The sequence below is a fragment of the Pteropus vampyrus genome, unplaced genomic scaffold (genome assembly GCF_000151845.1).
Source record: "Pteropus vampyrus isolate Shadow unplaced genomic scaffold, Pvam_2.0 Scaffold106, whole genome shotgun sequence".
Classification (NCBI taxonomy): Eukaryota; Metazoa; Chordata; class Mammalia; order Chiroptera; family Pteropodidae; genus Pteropus; species Pteropus vampyrus.
The window spans coordinates 1,754,104-1,777,413 of NW_011888887.1; the positions used below are offsets into that span (position 1 = coordinate 1,754,104).

The following is a 23,310-nucleotide window of genomic DNA, read 5'->3' on the forward strand; positions in this document are numbered from 1 at the left end:
AGTCAGACCTGTCTTATCACTGATCCCAGAGTCTGTGATGTCCTGATTTTTGTATCAAGAGAGGAAAGGCTGATGAGAGAGGAAATCCATGTGAGCTGTACAAAGCTTGTTCTCTGGAGGGCTGCTGGGTGGTGTCCCCAACTCTGGCAACTACCCTCATGAACCAGTGTCATGACCCGTCCTGTGTAAAATTCGGGTGCCTGCACATGGCTGTCATAATTCCTGAACTTCATTTTAAAGATTTCATATGTTATAAATTCTCAAAGTGGCCCTTCCCCATGTAGAATCTCTACGCCTCTTTCTTGCATTTGGATAGACATGCAATAACTTCGAGTCTGTAAAAAACCAGTGGACTTTAAATAACAACAATAGCAACAGCGGCAACAACTAAAATAACTGAAACAATCATTTGCAGTCGCTGTGCGGCTGAAGGACACACACAGTCGGGCAGTCCCTAACATGTCATAGTAACAAGCTGTGATGTTGAAAGCATCGGTCGCGAGGCTTTGCAATATATCCACCAATGTCTATCCTGCACTATTGTTTCTGTTAATCAAATTTAAAGCTCCAAAGAGACATCTACCTTCAATAGTCTTGCTAATCATTAAATGTCTTCATCACAATTGAAGTAGGGAGAATGAATGACACATTTTATTATGTTATGTTCTCACCACACATTGTTCAATAGCGCTCTACTTTGTTTTTAAAAACCCATATACATCCTAGTATGCAAATCTCAGGAATAAGTTGACATGCAACATTCCTCTATACATCACATGAGCCATTTTTAGAACTGGGTCTGCAATAAATTCCTGGGTGTAGGTAGGACTTAAATAACGACTTTCCAAAGATGCTTGAAATCTGTTTCCTTTTAACTTCTTTTAAAGTATTTATCATGAAGTAAGTGAATAAAGAGCTTAGACTTGGAGTCGAATTTGGGTTCGAATCCTGACTCCACTACTAACTACAAAATCTCAGTCAAGTTACTTATTCCCTGTCAGCCTCAGCTTCCTCATGTAACAACAGGGATAATAATAGTACCGACCTCACAGATGAGGATTTGACGCATTAAAACAAGTATAGTGCTTGACACAGTGCCTGGCACACAGGAAACTTGCAATAAATGCTAAGTCACTATAATTATGATGATCAGAACAAGCGTTTTAGGGGAGTAATTATCAGTCAAGGTATGTGTAAGCCTTGAATAGCTAAACTTCATTTAAACCATTGCAGTATTTATTAAACAGTCTCAAAATTAACTGAACTGCCTCACATGTAGAGAGTAAGACCTTTAAGCAATTTATTAAAAGTTAAAAAAAATGCCTATTCATATTTTCAGTCTCATTTTACTCTTTCTTCTTTAAAAGTTAGGCCTAAAACAGAGCAAGAAGTTTTGAAATCACTGAAACTGTTAAAGCAAAATATACAGGAAAACTTCATCAATTCAGATTTGAGTCAGAGCCTATGATAATGTACCTAAAGGAGGAAATTAACTTTAAAACATGTTTGTAAAAAACAAAAATCAGAATAAGAAAATTTACATTAGAAGCCAGATTTTGGAGCTACTAAAAATTGGGTAAGTTTAAACTAAAAACAATATGTATTCCTTTTTAATGATTCAGAAATAGTATTTGTTTTTAAAAATTTGGGAGCAAAAGGGAGTGCTAACTGTAAACTAAAACTGACCTAACATTCATGCAGATGAAGCTAGCTGGAAATATTGTACATCTCTGAAAATAGTAAAATGAAAAGATATAATTCAAATTTCAAACAACGACAGACTGGCTGGCTATTCTCTAATTCATGATAGTTTACTTTTGGGGCTCAGAATGAATTAATATTTTGCAAAGCTTTAGAGTTTAAAACCAAACCTAGATATGGCATATATATTAAAATTCTCTTACCGTGAAATTCCTACAATCTGCCTAAAAGTATTCAATGGAAAAGAAGCCTGTTACCAAAGTCTACATATTTCCCCTATTAAACAGAGGTAAGCCATGTCCCCAGAAACCATATTTCAAGCTCACAGGACACTTGTGAACTAAAATAATGAATGATAATGCCTCGTTCTCTGCATTAATATTAAAGGCAAGAGAAAATAGAAAACTTTATAGCCACTATCAGCTCTCTGGACCGTAAATCTCAAGTTTTGAGAATTGCTTCCCAAAAGGGTAGGGAGTAAGGATGAGTTGTGAGAGAGCTTTGGAGCCTAGAGATATTTTTTAGCAAGCCAGCAAAGCACTGACACAAATTTCTACATATCTCTGGCTGTGAAAAGTCTCATTTGTGGTGATTTATATTTCCTCATAAAGAACTCTGTAGATAATATAAGCCTGCTGTGAGGCTGTATGACAACTTTCAAACCAAGAGTTACACGACCATTCTGTTAAAATAGAGCAAGAACAGATAGATGAGTGAGAAAATCTGTAGAAATAGTATTTTTTTCTGATGGAAGGCCAAATACTGTTCTTGTAACACGCACACTGTTCAGAGAGTCACCTTTCACTCTGTGTGCACGTCTTATGGATAATGTTTTGGTTGTCTACATGAGGAAGTATTATTTCTTTTCTGAAGACCGACTATTTGTTTGGTGTGTGCATGCTTGTGTAACTTGTAACAAATGACACTTAGACATCACCACACTGGAGTTCAGTGCCTTAATAAGTTACTAAGGGAAACACAGAGAATAGCATGTTGACAACCCAAAGTCAATGAAGTATAAACACTGTTATTCCAAGTGTCACTAGCGTGTTATTTCCATTTCTCTTGGCATCTGCTCTGTGTAACACTGCACATCCACACAATACGGCAGCTCATTAAACTGTTTTCAGTTAACTCTGAAATCAAATTAGTACATTACATGTTTATAAGGCTGAGAATTACTGCTTCCCTGTGAAATTACACAATTAATCAGGTGCATTATCTCAATGGCAGATGTGGTCACTTTTGACATTTTGGGATAAAAAGAACAATCCTTTAATTTGTTTCCATTTCAGCCTTTAGTCTCAGTGGAGTAAGGGGAAGCAAAAGGTGACATAATTCCTTCTTCCCCCTTAGGAGGTCAGAGAAAGCAACGTTTCTTCAGTCTCGTAATAGCATTTGAAATTCATAAAAGGAGCACAAATAAAAATTATTTGGTTTTTGGACTTCTTATCTGAGTGTCACAGCCTTTGAAAAATCTAAACAATGGGAAGAGTACTTAGGCCTCTTCAGTTTCTTATGACTGATACCATGAATTTCCCACAAGTCCCAATTATTCAATAGCTTTCAAGGCTTCTTTTGTGAACGTGAAGAAGGCTCCCAAAGTCGAAATCTATTAAGCAGTGATGTTTGCTCTTGTTTCCTTTTTCACGGACCTGCCTGGAGTTCATTTCTCGGATTCTCTTTAACAGTACCTCGCCCTTTAGTCAAGTCATTTCACAGGACATGCATTTCTCTTAAAAATTCTCCCCACGTGACCAAGTAATATTGCCCAGATTTTACAAAATCATAAAGTGATTTTCAAATATCCCATGTTCCTATCCCCTGCCTCCCGCACCTTCGATTTTACTCGGACTACCTGAAACGCACTGGGTGACGCATCCGCGCTCCAGCCATGCCTGAGCCGACCATTCTTGTTCAGAAGGTGACAGGGCACCTAACTACAAACCATTTGCAGAAGAGTAAGTTACAATTAACACAGAAAAATATCCTGAAGGGCCTAAATATCCTCTTTCGTGTTCTTTATTTAACCTTCATTTAAGAGCCCTTGAAATCCATTCATGCTTTCCTAAAAGATGGCTAGGGACAACTTGAAACAGATACAATTCTCTAATAAAGATATTCATTCTTTAAATTAAAAGGTACATTTTTGCAGGTTCACTAAAGACCATGAGAAGTATACAAAGGGAATAGGATGACTATTTTCAAACAGAAATCTGATATAATTCCAAACTTTCAGCATCCAAGTGGAGAAAAACTGTTCCACTGTATGTTCGACATAAAACAAAACCTAAAAGAAAAACCTATAGAAAATATTAAAATTGGTAAATTTACTAACACTGCACTTCAACTCCCTTCTCGGCATAATATAAATATGCTTTACTGAATACCACGATCTGAATCTACATACCTAAAAAATATATATAAGAGATGAACCAGTAGTTAAACACAGTCCTTTTGGAAATTTCAGTTATAAGTCCCTTGAATCTCAGCTGAAGTATATGCAGAATATTTAACGCGAAAATAAGATTCCAGTCATCAAAAACATTTTTCAATAATAAAAGCAAAATGCACACACACGGTGAAGCAAATATTGAGTTGTTCATTTTAGGGAAGTACATTGTACTTACAGGTCACCTCCCCTGCAAGAGTAAAAGACTATGAAAGATGAAAAAGATTACCTCCTGCTTTGATAAATGTGCCATTGTGACACTCTTCTATTTCAATAAGAACAACTTCAAAAAAAAGGCGAATTGGTGTGAACTGTCAGGACCCAAATAATTCTTAATGTAGATTACTAAAGTAAGCTGCTGAAAAAGCAGACATCTCAAAGGGAATGAAGACTTCCTTAGGCATATGTAATCCTAGCATGTAACTCCTTCAGAATGTAGGGCATGGACTTAAAATGTGACTCTTTACTAAGCATTTATGAAATTTGTTACTAAACTAAAATATCAATCAGGACTATTCAAGTTGCCTTAACTTTTCAAAGGATGCAAACATTTTTGGATGTGGATGATTGGAGTTATCTACTTGATAGTCAATCAGTCTTTGAAAAAATGTTGTTTTGAGTCTTGGAAATAAGACTGTGATAAAAAAAAAAAAAAAAAACTATCACTATATACCATTTCATAGATAAAGAAAGTGAGGTTCAGTGAAGTTTAGTTACCTAAAGTCATACAGCTATTAAGAATATAGAAAGAGGATGTGAGCTCAAGGATGCATTCACCAGTCTGTGCCCTTTATATTTTTTAAACCATGTTCCTCCCTCTCTTTTTATGTAATGTATTCCCAGCATATAATCCAAAAAACATTATTAAGAAATTAGGGAACTGCTGTAGTGGGTGTAGTAAAACCTAGGGCTTCTAATTTATCTGCTTTTCTCAAACACTATAAGAAATTTTTTAAAAATTTTAATTGCTTTTTTTGTTCTATTTGGCTTACTACTGTGGCATTTATTCATTCAACAAATATTTATTGAACAACTCTTCTTTCTACATGCTGTTTTCTACTTTTTTTGGTAACAAAATATACAGTTTTAAATCAATATTATGGTTAAGGAGGTTCCCCACATTATGAAGAGCTTGCCTGATTTTAGAAACACTGCTATGAGAAACTACACTCTAAGCTCCAAAAAACTCACCTGCAAATAAGCTCTTGGAATATATCCAGTTGGCAAGTGAATGACTTTCTTTACATAGTAAGTAGTCTCTGGATTTAATGAATGTTCTTACACCTTTTACAGAATAGTCAATAACTATGTTGTACAATCAAATGATCTCTGAGGCTAATACTGATCGATAAGATATCTCTTAAGAATTTAGGTTACTTAGTCGGTTTTAAAAATTGTGTAGTGCATATTAAAATTGCCTTATGTTTATAGCATAAGTCTCTAAACTTTTTTTAACTAAGTACATAAATCAGAGAATTAGCAGTTCACCACCATGCATTCAAGTCATTATAGCTATGGATTTAAGAATAATGCCCAGAGTAACACAGATTGTCCTTATTTATGACTTTCTTTCTAATTTTGAAAATTATGTATACCAAAAGGACTGGAACAGAAATCTTTAGCTGCCTAAGAGTTCTTTTCATTAATGAGAGTTTTGGGATTCTAATGTGAAACAAATAGATTTTTTTTCAGCTCTGTACTCTATCACCATTTCAATATAAAAGAATAATTCTAAAAACAACATATCTATCCAAGTTTACTTGCCAGTAAGCTTAGTCAGGGTGTGTTCCCTAATAATCTCCCAGAAACTCCTGTTTCCGTCTGGGTGATGTGACTATAAACCATCTTGACTCTGAGTATTTTCTTTTGAAGAAAATCACCTTAACTTAGATGTAGCAAATGCTTGAAGAATTCTGTCTTTTGAGTATCATTTTTAGAAAATGGCATTTGTCTTCCTTATTGTACGTCTCTTATTAAAACTTACTCATTCCTGCATCAAGTATGGAATCATGATTCAGTCTACATGCTGAATATTTAGTGGATTTAAAAAGAATTTCTTTGAAAATACAACTTTTCTGCCTTCTGAAGTTATATTAAAAGGGTCAACCATCTGGGAAGACACAGTTGAAATATCTTTTGGAGATGGAAAAGTATCCTTTGGAGAGCTAAAAATGCATAAATGTGTTTAAAATGTATCTGATTTGGGTTTCTAGCAGTTTATAAAGTAATATTCTCTAAACAGTTATGCTAATTGTTCCTAATCTTATTTTAATAAAATATAAAATACGTTTTTCCTTTTTAAGTCTAGGTGATACTTAGGACTTTATCTCTGCTTCATTTTAGTTGCTTATTCACTTAATTTCCTCTCAGATCAGCCACTTCTTACCTATAAAAACCCTTTTCAAGTTACCTAACTTTTCTGTGCCTCAGTTTTTTTCACCTGTGAAATGAGAAATAAAACCAGTACGTCACAGTGCTGTTTTCAGAATTGTAAGGTGCCTTACTACAGTGCCTGGAACAGAGTAAGTGCTATGTAAACATTAGTTACGCTAATTTATTGAACAAACTCTATAACACAGGGCACAGAGCAGAAACAGCTGTGAACAAACAACCATAAATATATAATGTCAGGAGTGACAGGTTCTTGAGGAAAAATACAGCAAGGTAAAAGTATAGAGAATGAGAGCAGTGGTATCTTTTATAGGGAGGATACAATAACCTGTCTGATAAAGACATTTTTTAGTGAGAGCAAAGGACATGGATGCCTGGGGCAGTGAGAATCCTAGGCAGGGAGAAGATAAAATACCAGGGCCCTGATGTCCGGGGCACTGGACGGGTATGAGGAACAAAAAGGGCGGGTGGCTGGAGCAGAGACAACAAACAGGGCAGAGACTGGTAGGAGAAGAAGTTCTAGAGGCTGAGGGTGGGGAAGAGAGGAGTACCTACCAAGGAGAATATCGCTGGCCAGGTTAGAGACTCTGGATTTTTGTCTTGGTGAGACAGGGTGTCACTGGAAGGCTTTGATAGCACGGTGACTGGAGGAAGGAAAACAGGAACCTGCTGCACTAGTCAGGACCACAGATGATGCTGGCTTAAACAAGGTGGCAGGGGTAGAACTAGTTTAATAATTCTAATATGCCTCTCCACTTTGCATTCTCCTTAAAGATATCCCTTTAACTGGTATTTAGTGAACACCTACTAAGTAAGGCATTGGGCTGGGTCATTTTACAGATGTTCTCTCTTACCTTAGTAAGGTGCAGACCCTTAGAATAAATAGAGTCAGATTAGGATATTAAAGCTCCAAAGAATGTTTGAAATCATCTATTGCAAACAGAAGATGTGGAATTAGAAATCCAGAGAGACTGAATGATTTACCCAAGATCGTACAGCAGTTAATTCAAGAAAAGAGCTTGAGGCTCGGGTCTTCTTACTTTACAGAACAGGACATTCAAAATCTGTTTCTACTGACTTTTAAAAAGTAACTTACTGCGCCCTTATTTATTTTCCTTTGCCTCTTCTAATTTAAAAATGACAACAGCAAAACTTCTTTTAAACATGTTCTCATTGGGTTAATATTTATGAGTCATTTCGAAAAGGAGTATTTTTGACGTTGCTAAAATAACTCATTACCTTAGGAAGTCTATATAAATGACTACTGCCATAACCTATTCTGTCACTGATAGAAATACCACTGACTTTCTGTGATTACTCTAGCTTGCCAATCACTGACCAAAATAACTCCTATATTAAAAACAGTATTTGTCAGATTCGAGAATAGGCTCAGTCTGCCTTAGCAAGAACCAGCGATTATGACAACTTAATATACTGCCTGTTCCCAGGGAAAGCAGGACATAACACCGAGTCATTCTTAGGACAAAGGATTTGGAACTGTGAGGAATATTTAATGTTTAAAGTAAATCAGAAGCTTCCCATGAGATATTTCCAACTACTGTATTTTCTTAATTTTGTATACCTCAAAGAAATTAAAGAGGAGATAAATCTTGTTGAGGATAAAGCAGAACTTGATAAAGAACTCCCTAATCTGTGTCCTCTCTGAGTCTAAGTGATGAGGAAGGTACCTTGTTATGAAATACTCCTCCCTTCCCACAAATCAAGTTTGTATCTGAATTTTGGTTCTTCAGAGTGAGCACTAAACTTCACCCTTCTAGAGAGCCCGAAAGCAGGACTGCCGAAAGGCTACAGCTTCCTTTTTTCTCTTGGAAAACTTGGAAGAGATTTTAAGGCCATGAAGAGCTGAAATACACCCCTGGCCTAGTAAGAACATTTATAAAACTGACCGTTGGAGAGCCAGCTTGTTTCTGAGATTGGCAATAGAGCTTCTTGTGACATAGTAAGTGTGAAAAGAGCCATTTCCCAATCATTTTGTTCATTCCATGCATATTAGGAGAGAAAAAAATTCAACTGAGGGTCAATTCTCCCCTAAGAATCCTTTAGTTTAATTATGACCGCGGTATATTAAATGTCTGTAAGACATCCATCCACATTAGCTCTGCCGCTCCTGCTCTCCGCAGTGAAAGAGAGGAAACACTTTTACTACTAAAAAGACAGAGAGGATGCTCGTATGGTTCTAAAACATGGTTAAAAATTCAATTTAACCAATACAAGGTCACTGTGCTTCTTGTAAATGAACATCTCCTCGCTGCTAATTTTGTGCTATTTTACCTCTCATTAAAAAAAAGTAATTCAGGTTAAACTCAGCTGAACAGGAAAAAGCTCTTGATATTTTGAAGCATTTTCAAACAATTACTTTGACAGGAGCCCTTGACAGTTAAATGACTCCATTAAATGATGTTATAGAAGACACATAATGGTTTTTAGTGAAATATTGAAATCAACCACACACGAGGAAAAACGAGTCACAGGCGCTATGGGTCTATTTGAATAATAGCATCTTGCTTACGAACCTCAGTGGAGTCCGTAATTTGTGATAACCATGCAATTGACTAGTTAGCTGGCATGATTACGAGTACGTTTCCCATTTTAGTGTTCTCTTCATTTTGGGGTTTTGCTTTTGTTGGTTTTTCATTGGAGAAACCAATACGAAAGCTGGCAACAATTCCCTCCTATATTCGTATGATATTCTAGAGTTAGGCAATTAGTTGCTGCCCCACAAATGAAGTCTTCCTCTTTCCTTTTTCCCATTTACTGAATGAGATTCTTTCACAAAGTAAAAAATCAGCGAAAGGCAAGAGGCCTGCTGCCTGAGAACGTGTGAATTCACTGTACGCCAGTGTTTCCTCCATCCGTGGGATTCAATATTCCTTTTCTTATTTTATGGATCGAATGTGAGATAGTATCAAGGGTTTTACATGTTTTCTCATGACTAACGACTGAAGTATGCACTGAAATAACAAAACGGGTACTGTTCAATTTCCTTTTTAATTCAATTCCAATATAAGTGAGAGTGCCCTTGTGATGGATGGTGAAATCCGGCTTATTATAAAACTCTGTTTTCCGGAGAAGAAGAGGAGCTAGAAATCTGTGTAGACTTAAAACATGTGGGTTAGGAATGGGTGGGGACACTCGGATTGAAGGTATGAGTCAGAAGAACAGGAATGTCCTTCATCTTGTTGGTCTGGCAAGCGGGGTGAAAGGTCAGTGGTAAGCATACTGGGTGTCACCGCTTGGATCTCCACACATTGTGTGCAGCTGCGTGTCCTAATTCTTCCAAGCAGGTGAGATACAACCTCCACCATGGTCCCACTGCTCCCTGCATTTATATTTATCGTCATCCATTAATTGTCTATTTACACTTTAATTGCCTATTGACATGTCTGCTCCCCACTAGACAGTCACCGCTTGAGGACAGAGAGTCTTTTCATCTTGCATCCCCCAACACTTCTGAGCCATAAAGCTATTTGATAAATGTACTTTTGAACAAATATGCTTTTAACTCCTTCAGCTGATCGTGAAAACAAGTGGGAAAAGCCAGATAACTTAAAAATGTGATACTCGTTAAAGGAAAGTCCAAATAGATACACAGAAAGCTGCCTAAATTAGACAGTACCTATGACCTTGCTGACTCAAAGTACGGTCCATGGACAAGCAGCACTGCCATCACCTGGGAGCTTTATAAACTCGGGCCCCACTGCAGAGCCCCGGAATCAGAATCTGCATTATAGCAAGATTCCCCAGGTGACTTCTGCACAGTGAGATTTGAACATGTTTACCTGGAATATATGACTACTATGACCGAAGTAATGACAACGTGTACATGATGGAATAAAAGAAGACCATGGCAATGTGATTAATACAGAGGTCTGATGAGAAAGTTTTAGAGCTCTCTCAGGACAGCCACTTAATGCTCACAGGCAGGAAACTCACTTATATCAGTTCCCTTGGAACCCTTTCTAGATCCTTCTTCACGCTCTTTCCTGTTTAAAGACACAGCTGCCCTTAACGATTATCTTTTCTCCTTGGCGCAAAGAGCGTATTTATCGTCAGCATGCTGACATTTGCAGGAGTTTTGGCTTTCTCCACCAAAAATATGGATGATTGAAAGGATATTGCTGACACCTGAATAAGAAATCCAATGACTCTGAGCTATGTAAATTTAATTATTTCCTTTAATTTTTTTTTTTTTTTTCCAGAAATCTCTTTCTTTTCCTCAGCTTTGGAGAAGACCTGGCAATTTTCATTTAAAAGAAATACAAGTCAGCAGTGGTTCACCGAACAGGCTGACACGCAATTTCAAAGGGGGAGAGGCGCTGTGTCTTTAATCTAATTTGTGCTCTCAATTCCCAGTTAATGTATCTAGGGACTCTGGAGTATGCTTTTACAAGGAGACATCTGTGATGCAGAGTCCAGCTTGAAACATGAGTGAAAAATTAGTCTGGATTCTTGTCGCTGCCCTACAACACGATATATCTATATATACTCACAGATGTAGAAATATTCCCGGCCTGGCCTGAATTCAAATCCTAGAGAAAAGGGTGTGAAGAGCTGGAATTTTTCAGAGAACTTCAGTGGTCCGTTTGGAGAGTGAGGCCGGTTACATTCCCATCTCTTGAAGCCTTTGGAAGTATGGTCGCAGGCACTGTAGCCATCAAAGTTCACCATGTAGAGGACATAACGCTCGGTCTTATCTTCAGGGACCGAGTCCTCATAGTGAGGGCAGAAAACATCCAGGTAGTCATTGATACAGACGTCGATGTGGTAGTCACCCCTCTGGAATCTGTTGGAAGAAGGAAAAGCTGGGATTACTCATAGAGGAAGGGCTTTCTTTTTGGAATCGGTGGTTGAATCTGTAATAAAATGCCAGGACTAAAAGATTTATTATAAGTTGTTTTTGTTGCATGCCATTGTGATTCCGGGCCTGCTTTGAAATGTTAGTTCCAAATCAAAGCGACAAGAAGTCATCTTACAGAGGAATTCTATTATATTTGTTTCAAAATACCCTACAAATGGAACCCTTCACATTCATTTTAAGTAGTAAAGATAATGGTATGTTGTTTTCCTTTTGTTCTTCAAATGACATATATTGAAGCAATGCATATTTCTAAAATAGAGTTTCATTTAATAAATGTTTTTGAATAAGTAATTTAAAGAATAAGTGATTGAATTGTTTTTGTTATAACTGAGACTTCTCAATTTTCTATGCAAATCAAGAGAAGTAGAGTCATAAAATTGAGAGAATTAAAATCATAAAATTTAAAAGTTGGAAAGGAAACCCTTAGAATAATACTTCCACTTGAGAGAAAAATAAAAAATCTAAGGCACAATGATGAAGTGGTGAGTGACTGAGCTAGACCTGGAATGAAGACTTTGGAACCTAGTTAAGCATTTCCCTTAGTAAATCTGCTTATGTCACAAACTTATTTTAGCCGATCTTGATGTTCTATCCCTATCTATATTAAGAATATTGAAGCTATTTAAATCAAATGACATTTCCCGTTTCTTTAAATTTTATAACTTGCATTCTAGAGCTAGACTGATGAGTAGTGAAAGTAACAAGCCAGATGAAAACAGCAAAAACCAGGGCCACGTCATCCTGAAATAGTTAAAATGCACGAACACACACACAACACTGCGCATATCACACATTATCTGCTTCAATTGTTATCTTACAAAAGTTTTGTTTATTTGTTTGAACTAATATGCCTTTCCCCATCAACTGACAGTATTTCTCAGGACCTAGTGACGTGCAACACAGGCGCTATGCATACAACTTTCTAAAATCAGGGTGGAAAACCTACAATCCCCTCTGCTTTCAGCTAGTGAGGAAATTCTTCTCTGCGCTCTTAGAAGGCTCATCATAAAACTGTGTTACTGCTGAAATATAACGCCCATGAAGTCATATAATCTTCAAGTCAGACAGTCTCAGAGTGAACACTTCCCAGTGATGGTGAGCTAGTCTATTCCATTTTTGGACTTCTCTAAGTGTTAGAAAGTTTCTTCTTATATTGAGCATAAATCTGCTTCTGTGTAATTTCTTTCCAGTGATCCTACTTCTGCCTCCTGAAACTACAAAGAACAAATCTAATTCTTCCAGCAGGTAGTCCATAAAACATACGGAGATGTCAGTTATGTCTCTCCATATCCTCCTTTCCCCAGACTTGAAAATCCTGATTCCTTTGGTTATTTTTGGTATAGTCCCCAGGCTCCTCGCCATTCTTGCTTCTGGGTCCTCCTCTTGTCCCCCAGTGTTCTCCTGAAAATGCAGCATCGACACGTAACAAAGACCTTGCACAGGTGGTCATGACCAATGTTCAACCCAGTAGAAATACCACCTTCACTCTGGATGCTGAATATTCATTGCCAAAGCCAACTTCCCTTTCTGAGATAAAACATGAGAGAAGTGCAAAAACACTAATTTTGAGTGAGTATACCTAGATTTAAAGATTCTGCAACAGGTTGAACGGGACAGTCATAAACCATCCTGAGCCTCAGTTTCCTCATATATAAACTGGAATAATAATGAGAATCTGATCTCACATGGCTGCTTCATGTCTTAGATAAGGAAATGTATGAAAAGCACCATGGGAATGTAAAGCATTGTTACTATTATCAGGATAGACTGAAGCATATTAAAATGCTAAAAAATAAAATGTTAACTTTTAAACAACAGCAATAAGAGCATACGACAGAATGAAAAATAAAATGTTTCCCTTTTTAAAAATCCAAAAAGAAAGAAAATCATATAGAAATCCTAAAGTCTGTCCTCAAATACCAAATGATCTAAAGAAACTCCATTTGACCCATGCTTTTGAAAAGCAGCATGCTGATTTATATACAAGGAAATAAGGGAAGAGGACCAGATCACTTTCTGGTGAGAGGATCTCAAAATACATAACCATTTTTAAAAACCAAAAACCCTCAAGAAGTATTTATTTCTGTGTATTTACAATAATCATGGAACTAGGTTTACTTTTTCTTCATTACAGGCAGACAACAATTTGTCAAGATGCAAGAAAAGCCTGTGTTGCTTTTAAAAGATTTTTGAACATCAAGGTAACATCACTGCCAAAGTACAAAGAAAAGACACTGCAATGTTCAGATAAAAGGGTGCTGGGCTATGAATCATCAGCACTCAGAGTAGCCTGACAAGTTCTGGATGAGAGCCAGACAAGAACTGCAGCAGAAGGCAATGCCCAGATGCACTTTCTATTATTATATTATTATTATAGATTTTAAAGACATTCCAGGGGGATGTTTCTCCTTTACCTAAGAGTCTGTCATTTTAGCTCTTACTAGCACACCTGACACTGCTGAAAAGTGAAAACAAAAATAAAAACCACAACTGTCCGGACGCTCTGTTATTATTTTATTCTCCAAATCGTCATTGTTTTCTGACACCTCAAATTTAGCTTCCCTTTCCAACTTTTATCCTTGTTAATACTGCTAAAATTTTAATAAAACAAATCATGAGATTGAAGACCCATTTTACATTAGGTTGACCTTTCTGGTGACATTTTACTTTGTGTGGGGGTGGTTAAGTGAATCGCTGTGGAAACTATTTTATAAATATGACTGCTCAGGAATTAGTAACTCTACCCTTTATTACTATGACAAAGTAAAGATGATGATTCGCATAGAACTCGTTTACACTTTTGTTTCAGATCTTTAATCTACATAAATTAGTTGACTAACATAAATCTCAAAGGAGGGCCAATATAAATAAAAACAACGATAAACTGGAACTTGTAAAAGGCATCTGTGTAATGTAAAAGGTACAATCCAAAACAAAGTTTAGGGTTAAATATTCTATACTATCCCAAATCATGCTCTCTGGCTACAAAGTAGCACTGAACTATTCTTTTCTGGCCTTACTGTGAAGAAGCACATATGTATGGCTAATATTATTGAATGCTTATCATGTTACATTCATGATCTCAATTTAATCTCCATCACAAATCCCACAGAATGACATTGTTTGTACACCATTTAAAGATGAGAAAACTGAGATTAAGAAGTCGAGCAATGTGCTCAAGGTTACACAACTAGTAAAAGTTGGAGGCAGAATTCAAACCCAAGCAACCCAAGTTCTGATCCCCGAACTGAAGCTCTTCACTATTTCACTTCCTGAGAGTAAACTGCTAATATCAAGTTCATAGGTCTAGTTTGTATCCCCCAGAAAAGTGATTCTCATTCTTGATGGGGTTTCATTTCATTTGTCATTCACTGGTGCAACAGATATTTGCTGCATTCAGATGTGCTATGTTATGGCTTTCTGTACATTGCCATGTGAAATTCTCAGTGGATGGTTATAATTAGTTTCATCTGACCAATGAGGAAATGAATTTCAGAGAAGTTGCTATTCTCTGAGTTCAATTTTTTTCATAGGAAATAAGTAGAGTTAGGATTTCAACCTATGATGTCACACAGTTCTGATGCATGTTCTCTTTCCTCCTAACCACAATGGTTCCAAAAGCTTACCAGTTGCAATTCCCCTCATCCAACAGATACTCTCTTCCCTACTAGGCTGACCCCACATTCCTAAACGGAAAGCTAAAGGGTACACCAACATTTATCCTCAACCTCAGGTCACAGGGTTAGCTCCCGAATCACACACATCGTTCCAGGCTTTCACGGAATAAAGTGCTGTTAGCCTTCACGTAAAGAAGTCGGGGTTTTTTTTTTCCCCCCATCAAGAAACAGCTTTCATGAGCTTTAGCTCATATTCAATAAGCAAATTCACACCTGAGAAGAACGATTCTACATGCCAATATTAACAAATGCCATGGGTAGCCTGGCCACTGTTTTAATACATTTGTAAATTTCTTGGAAATTTTCTTGTAATGTGTCCTCTTTACTCCTTATTCTTAACCCCATCCTTTGAATCCATGGACCTCTACCTCTCTGAAATCACCATATATTATGAACATATTACCAATAAGCCAGCAATAATTACAATACAATCTCTACTAAAGTATCACAGTGGTTTATAACGTAAAAGCATGCATAGTTATCATACTTAGAAAAATGACTGTGTTGAAGAAAAATGATTTCTACACTGACTGTATCTCACAAAACAAAAGTCTCAGGTGCCAGGAAAACATCAAGTATGCAGAGAATGATGGCCCTTGTTCTCCACTGGGTTGCATGGCTACTTAGATCAATGCTCCATATAAAATATAATAGTATATTTTTCTGTTATGGCAAGAATACATTGCACATATTTATCAAAAGTTAGCAGCATACTGATTGAGAATGTCATATATATTATGAAAGGGTCATTTAGTTAATTAAAATGCATAAAAGTTAGCATGGAAACTAGTTCTTTGTAATCAACTTAATTACCAAAAATGAAATACGTACCTTATAATAGTTCTCAATGACACAGAGGCTGCCTGGATGGTTGGAATAAAACACATTTGGGGGCTATTGATAGCAAAAATAACAACCAAAATTGAGATTTGAGCTAGAAAGTCTGCATGCAGACGCATGCTTGCCTAAGTATGTCTTCAGTGTTTACCCGATGACTCTCCACAGCAATTCTGATTGTAAATTTAAAACTATTATTAATTTTTCTCCTTATTTAACCTGTTTGGAGAAAGTGAATCATGACTTAAGTCTCGGAATTCAAATGAAATAAAGACAATAGAAGTAAAAGTGGACAATTTACCTTTTCATTTAGTTATCGGCAATGTATCCCCTCAAATTTCTACTGAGACAGGAACCAAAACGTTGTTTCATGACCATAGTTAACCTGAACCATAAGGATTTTGATCCTCCTAACTAATTTATTTACAAACTTGGGTCCCTCCACAGGAGACATCTAGTATTTGAATATTCTAGTCCTTTGCTTCAAGTGGAAGTTCTCAACTTCCTCTGCCCTTGGTTCTTCTTTGCTATGGCAAATAGGCATCACCCAGTTTTCTTTCTCAATAGACGTTTTTTTTTTTTTTTTTCATGGCATTGACCTTACTTCCTCCTCTACTGCCATATGCTCTCGTGTTGTGGATACTGACAACTGGGGAGGCCAAGTCCAAAGGACACATGGGCAATGCCTTGGGTTTCAGGCTGCAGCGGAGCAGCATCAAATCATCCTTCTCTGAGTTCATCTTCAGCCGCTTCTCCCTGCAGTGTTCCTCCCCTCATTCCATCCTCATTTGCTAAAGCCAAAATGCGTTTTATTTTAGTAGCTGGAAAAGGAAGGGCATGGTGCATATTTAAAACGTTCCAAATTGGCCTTTAGCATATGTTGCTGGCACAGCAGAGCACCTGCTTCCAGGGAAATATGTACTGAGGTATTTTATCAAGCAGCTCCTGAGTGAAGTTTCTTCATTCCATAAATATAGAAACAGCATTACTGAAAGGAGGCAGAGTGGTTATTAGAGGATAGGAAGCTGTGAGACACTTTATCCCCCTTTCATGTAATGTTTTAAAGGATTCAATAATGAAAATGTTATTTCTCATGAACTAGCTAGTTGATTATTACATTTTAAATGTATTTTAATCTGTCAAAGAGGTGATCATTTTAATATTCCTATTAGAACAGAACTATAATGTCACTTCTTTAATTAGAAGGCAACTTAATATATTACATTCTGAAATTGAAATGTAAAGGATATGATTTATGGTCAAAGATTAAGCAAATCTGTCAGCTTAGGGTTCCTCCCAAATTTTAAACTAAATCTAGAGTGAATATATCTTGGCAGCACTATCTTTCAATTCTACCATTATTGGTTTAAAGGCTAATTTCAGAATAAGATGTCTCTTTTTAACCAGAAGAATTTCTCATTTGTCCTGAAGGGCCTAATGGGCCCTGCAATAGACATGGGATTTGGTTTAGAAATATGTCTTGTGAGGAGATGGGCAGGACGGCAGTCTCCGTTGCATAACACATCTCTTCTTGTCTCCTTCTGTTATGCCTTTCAGCACAGAATGCAAGCCTTATGGCTTTCATATCCTAAATCTGAAGATGCTCTTTTTCATTGTTTTCCTGCAGAGGTTAAAGCATGACATATAAATAGTGAATCAAACTGGGGCTAAATAATAACAACATCACCGGGGGCTGACTTAAAAATTTGCTTTAATGATTTTAAATGTTTCTTCTCTCTCGTGGGCTGAAATATGTCTATCTTTCAAATATACTGGTAATTTGCCTTCATTTTCAGCTCTGAGATAGTCAGTCACAGACAGTTTCACTGTCACCAGGGCAATTGTTAAGGCCGAATGACGTATACAGTACATAATGACCGAAACGCATCATTTCAGGAAGTCTAATCCTGCTCTTCTAGGCTCTGGAACACACCAATAATAACTAAAATTCCCACAGAATTTACAAGCTCAAAAAAAAAAAAAAACTACTCAAGGATGAATTTCAGAGATGTTTCCTACTTACTCTTTTGCAGCTGAAATGCTGTATGTTACAACACATACATTTTCACCCAATGAAGCACAGGATACTGACAAAGTATTTAGAACCCAGAGTTGGTGCTCTACTTATCCATTAATGCAAATTCCAGTAAAGTTCTTACACTTGCATGCTTTGGTAATTATAAATTCTGTAGCATGAGAGCTTTGCTTTGAGTTCAATAAACTGTTGGCAATGAAAATTAGACATAATTTATTTGGCCAGCTATTTAGAATTCATTAGTGGTTTAGTATACTAACCTGTCACTTTTTTCCATGCATGCCTGTGTGAATGTACTTAAGCAAATGATTTAAAAATCTCACATTCATTACTAATATTCAGACCAAATAGATGGATAAAAATTTCCAATAGCTTTTTCACTTGTTGCTTTTCTAGTACAAGTCACATCAGTCTGAATGACTTTTTAAAATTAGTATCTCCCAGGAGGAATACCTGTTTCAAATACAGGGCCTGCAAATGTTCTCTGTTCCAGTGTTTTAACTCATTTGGAGTTTGTTTCATTAGCTTGACTAAGGCGCTCCAAAGGAAACAAAGCATTAAATTGGCAGAACCTAAACAAGACTTTCCTTTGGGAAGGGACTGGGAGATTTGGGTGACAGTCTAATTGCTTCTAAGCCCTCACAGAGGCCTCGGGCATGGAGTAAGAATGTGTCAACGTCAACAGGCCAAGTCAGACAAGGAATTAACCAGGCAGAGTTCTGCAGACCCAACAATTACAAATCACTTCAACTGGTTTCCAAAAAGGGATTAAAATAAATAAAGAATTATTGTCTGGCAATCAGTATATGTCCTAACAGAGGTCATTTCCACAATGCAAAATAGGCTTTTTCTTGACTCCCACTGGCCAGAAGCTTCCTGACAAGCTGCCCTTCATGCCCCGCGTTATCCAGAGTTTTACCTCGTGTCAAGCACACAGAACAGAGCACCTGTTACATACACACAGATTCAAAAGCAGAAACAGGAAATCATCGAACAGGTTATCCAGCCACTGTCCTAGGGGAAAAGGATTAAACAAACTGATTCTGTTCAGGGGATGCGGGAGTCAATCAAACAAATAAGCCACCTGCCAAACTGCTCACACACAGGTAGCCCTTTTGTATCTTACTGGGATGGAGTTACCCAGTGGAATTTCAGGTTATTTCTAGTTTCAATATCAAAAACATAACCAAAGTACTCTAATAAATGTCCTTTCCATTAACCAACTTAAATAATGATTTAATAGTTCTTATGTACTGGTACACAAAGAGTGAAATACATTTTTGTATTATGGCTTGATGATAACTTACTGGAATCATTAAATTTGGTTCTGACATTTCAAAAACTATTATTAAACAAACAATAAGCTGAAAGAAGGGAAATAAATGTTTTACAGCTTTCTTTGATCTTCATAAGACAAGGGGACACATATTTGGTAATGCTAAGGCACAATAATAATAAGTGTTTCATACAAAGTTTTAGGATATAAAGCAGACTTTGTTGCTATTTCTATGTAAATTGGCATGTGAGCAGTTACTTTTATTTGGTTGGTTAGAACCCTGTGAGCAGTTGGATAAAAATCTGGGACAAGGAAAGAGGCTAAGGGGAGAGAGAAGAAATCTGGTATCGTTAGACATTAGGTGGTACGTATAGTCATAAAAAAGCATTTATTCAAGGTAAATGCATTGATTTAGAAAACTGTACCAGTACTGAAAGCAAATCACTGCAATTAATTTTACTATAATATTTTTATGTAGACTCTTTTTTAACTAATATAGTACAGAGCTCCTTGAAAATAGTGCTGGTGTTTACCCATCTCGGTATCCCTAATACTTAGTACAGTATGTGCACATAGTAGTGACTTGATAGATGTCCAAAGAAGGGTAATTATAGCTGGAGGATATTGGAAGCAATGCTTAACAGGAACACTGTGTGAAGTGCCCAATCATCCCCTTCTGTGTTCTGGAACCCGCGTCAAATTTTGAGAAGAGCTAAATAATATTATAAACAAAGGCCAAGATCAGGAAACAAAATAATGGCCAACTGCAAAAAGAAAAATGATAATCAGGACTGTTGTTCAAGCAATGCTAGAAAATTATGCCTAGCCAAATAGACAACTTAAGCACCTAAGGCAGAATGAAAGTTTCTCTCTTGTCATTAAGTCCTCTATTCAATTACCATTTATCGGGGTAATTAAACACTGGAAAGTGATGCCAGGCTAATTGTTAGATTATGATAATTACATGTCTTTGCTATGCTACAGCTGATCAAAATAAGATGTGGTCCCGTGCACTTAGCTAAAGCTGCTCTGTAATCGTCAGACTTTCGTAGAGCACTAGGCCATTTATTACTAATTCATTACAAATCATGCGGAGAAGCTTATTATTTGTAATGTTTCTTCTCCCCTACTCCCCCCACACACAGTCTCCTGGAACAAGACTCCCAAAAGGTTAAGCACAAACTGCTGCCTCTCATTGGCCCATTTCCATCCCAATTACACAGCTGAGCGGCATTAGGTGCCTCTATTTGAGAGGGTTCATCAGACTGCTTCACAAAGTCCTGCAACCGCCTATCACATCCAAGCCTCCCTTTCAGCCCCTGCCAACCACTGTTCTGCTCTGAGCTGTGTCCCAGCAACCATGACTTGACAATCCAGAGGACCTTTGGGTTCTGAGGCTCCCTCCTGCTCAGGTCAGGCCCAGACCAGGCTGGGATATACCCAGCATTTGCTCCAGTTAGCAGGAGGCACAGGGAGCACAGGTTGCACATCGCCTGCCAGGATATCCAGTCTCTTCCTCACGCCAGGGTCAGGAAAGAAAAGCAACTTTCTCAGGAACCAACTAGAGTCACCTCAAGGCTACCAAATAATGAGTCAAATCTCTGTAGAGAAGACTAGAACTAATCCACTGTCCTTAGCACTTCTGAGGGTTAGAAATCTCTCTTTCCATCCTCCTAATAGCCACTCCAGGTCACTGCTGGATGATAGGAAGGCAAACTGGTATTTGAGAATCTTCATTCGGCTTTATCCTGACACTTCTCATTATCAGAATGTGTGCACATGGGCCACTGCGAGGTGGAGGAAGCACAGAGCATCAGGTTAAAAAAGTTTAATAACCACTACAAAGTTCATGTCATGGTATGGTTCTCTCTTTTAGGATCTGTTTTCTCCTATTATTTGGGTAGTGTTATACACTAAATGTTTGTGTCTCCACTTCTCAAATTCGTATATGGAAGCCCCCACCCCTAATGTGACTGTATTTGGAGACGGTACTTTTATGGCGGCAAGTTAAATGAGGTCATAAAGGGTGGGGCCTTGATCTAATAGAATTAGTGTCCTTCTAAGAAGGGACCCCAGAGACTATCCCCTCTCTTCTCTACCATTATGTGCCTCTGCAAGCCAGGAAGAGAACTTTTACCAGACATTGACCCTGGGGAACTTTGATCCGAGACTTCTAACCTCCAGAAGTGTGAGATAAGTTATATTGTTTAAGCCACCAAGTCTATGGTATTTTGTTATGGCAGCCTGGGCAGACTAATCCAGGCAGTTTAAAATTTAATTAATTAATGGTAGAGTTGGGGGTGGGGTGGTATTGAATTAGGTTACTGCCAGGGATATAAAGGATCAATGAGAAACAACAAGGTAATAATGGCCAGGAAGGAAGAGAATAATGGGGAGCGGAGAGAGCAGAGTTAAGCTGATGCTGGCACCTCGACACGCTGCACGTGGGAGACACTCAATACCCATCTGCTCTTCTGAGCAAATGGCTGGTCTGCGGGGAGAAGGCACATTATTTTTCTAAGTAAGGATAGTTCCACCTCTGAAACTAACTCATGGCACCATGAAAACGACTGTATTATCACTCAGCAACTGTGTTATCTCACTGTTTCAGCAAGGCTTTCGCCCAAAGATAGAATGAAAGGTGTTACAGAAAAGTCACATACTCCATTTTACCCTTCCTTGACCCTGGAAATTAAAACAGAATATGCCACAGCCTTTCAAAAATCATATTAAGTGCATTCTGGGGACAAGACAAACTGTGAGGTACCTCTGTTAACACCAGAATACATAAAACTATCATTTTATGTACGCATGTACTGGTGGCCTGTGGCTTCAGACTGGGGAGCTGGGGAACAAAGGTACTTTAGTTCATCACATAAAAATGGTTTTGCACTACTTAGTATTATTATTTCCTCCCCACATTCATTAAAAGGATACTCGTTCATTCAGCTGGATCCTCTATTTACTTTTATAGCCTGGACCACAGAAAGATATATGCAAGAATAATGCAAGTGTAAAAAATAAGAAACTAATTGCTCTATCCCAAGGAAACATTAGGGGAAGAAAAAATAAACAATTCACCATTTATTTTTTAGAAATAAATCCCAGTGCTTTAGGGGTTCTAAAGTGCTCTAATATCTCTACTTAAATGCTTCTCCACGTCGATGGCAGAGAATATAGTTGTTGTTTACCCCTTCTCCTTTCATTTTAATAAGCTCTACTTTCAAAGTGTCTACCTGGGAAAAGAACTATAATTCAAAGCATATGCACATGACCCTCCTCTTGAACTTTCAGAATTTTTGGTCCCACTACAAGCTCTGAGTGAGCCACTTGCGGGACTGTGAGGTTTCAGAGGGATGCTTAGTGCCAGGACATAAAGACAATGAAATAAGAGGGTGATAAAGGGCACTCCATGCTGGCTGACAACTCAGCACCCTGAAAGGACAGGGTCACAACTGGCTTTCTTCAGCACTCAGAAGTACAATCCCAGATCCCAAAGTTTCTTTCACATGCACATTAACTTGGTATTGCTATTCAAATGGTTCAAGTCCAAAAGAGAAAGAGAATGTGAGCTACTTCGGAATTATAAGTGTTGATGAGCTGGGTCAAAAACAACAAAGGCATGAATGAAACCTAGAGGAGCCATTAAACAAGCCTGGGTCTTAGCACAGAATCTGTATCCAATGTGAGGATAACTGTGACTCTATCTCACTGACTGACATATTTACAGAATAGGGTAATTTCACTTACTGATGTTTTAATTCAACATCTAGGTATCTACTCTGTGCATGTCAAATATTTAATTAAAATCATAACCCATTTTGCAGTCTAAAACAAACTTAGATTTTTTTCCTACTCCACAAATATAAAGTAGACGTTTCAACCCTATCTCTGGGAAGGTAAAGGTGTAGGAAAAAAAAAAAAAACCAAAAAAACAAAAAACAGATAATCCGTCTCAGAACTCCCTGTAGCTGAGAAAAGATTCACAACCGCGAGACACACTCAAGGACATCTTAATGGACCTTGTCATTAATTGAAAAGCCCTAGTCTTGGTCACTAAAG

General features: G+C 37.5%; 1 protein-coding gene across 3 annotated transcripts in view; it reads right to left on the reverse strand.

The window, feature by feature from the left end:
• EFNA5 (ephrin A5) overlaps nucleotides 1-23,310 on the reverse strand; it is a 264,204-nt gene that overhangs the window by 31,285 nt on the left and 209,609 nt on the right. For all 3 annotated transcript variants that reach the window (XM_011365147.2, XM_011365148.2, XM_023533630.1), the window contains exon 2: nucleotides 11,056-11,348. In XM_011365147.2, coding sequence (XP_011363449.1) covers nucleotides 11,056-11,348 — 293 coding nt within the window. The remainder of the gene's footprint in view (nucleotides 1-11,055; nucleotides 11,349-23,310) is intronic.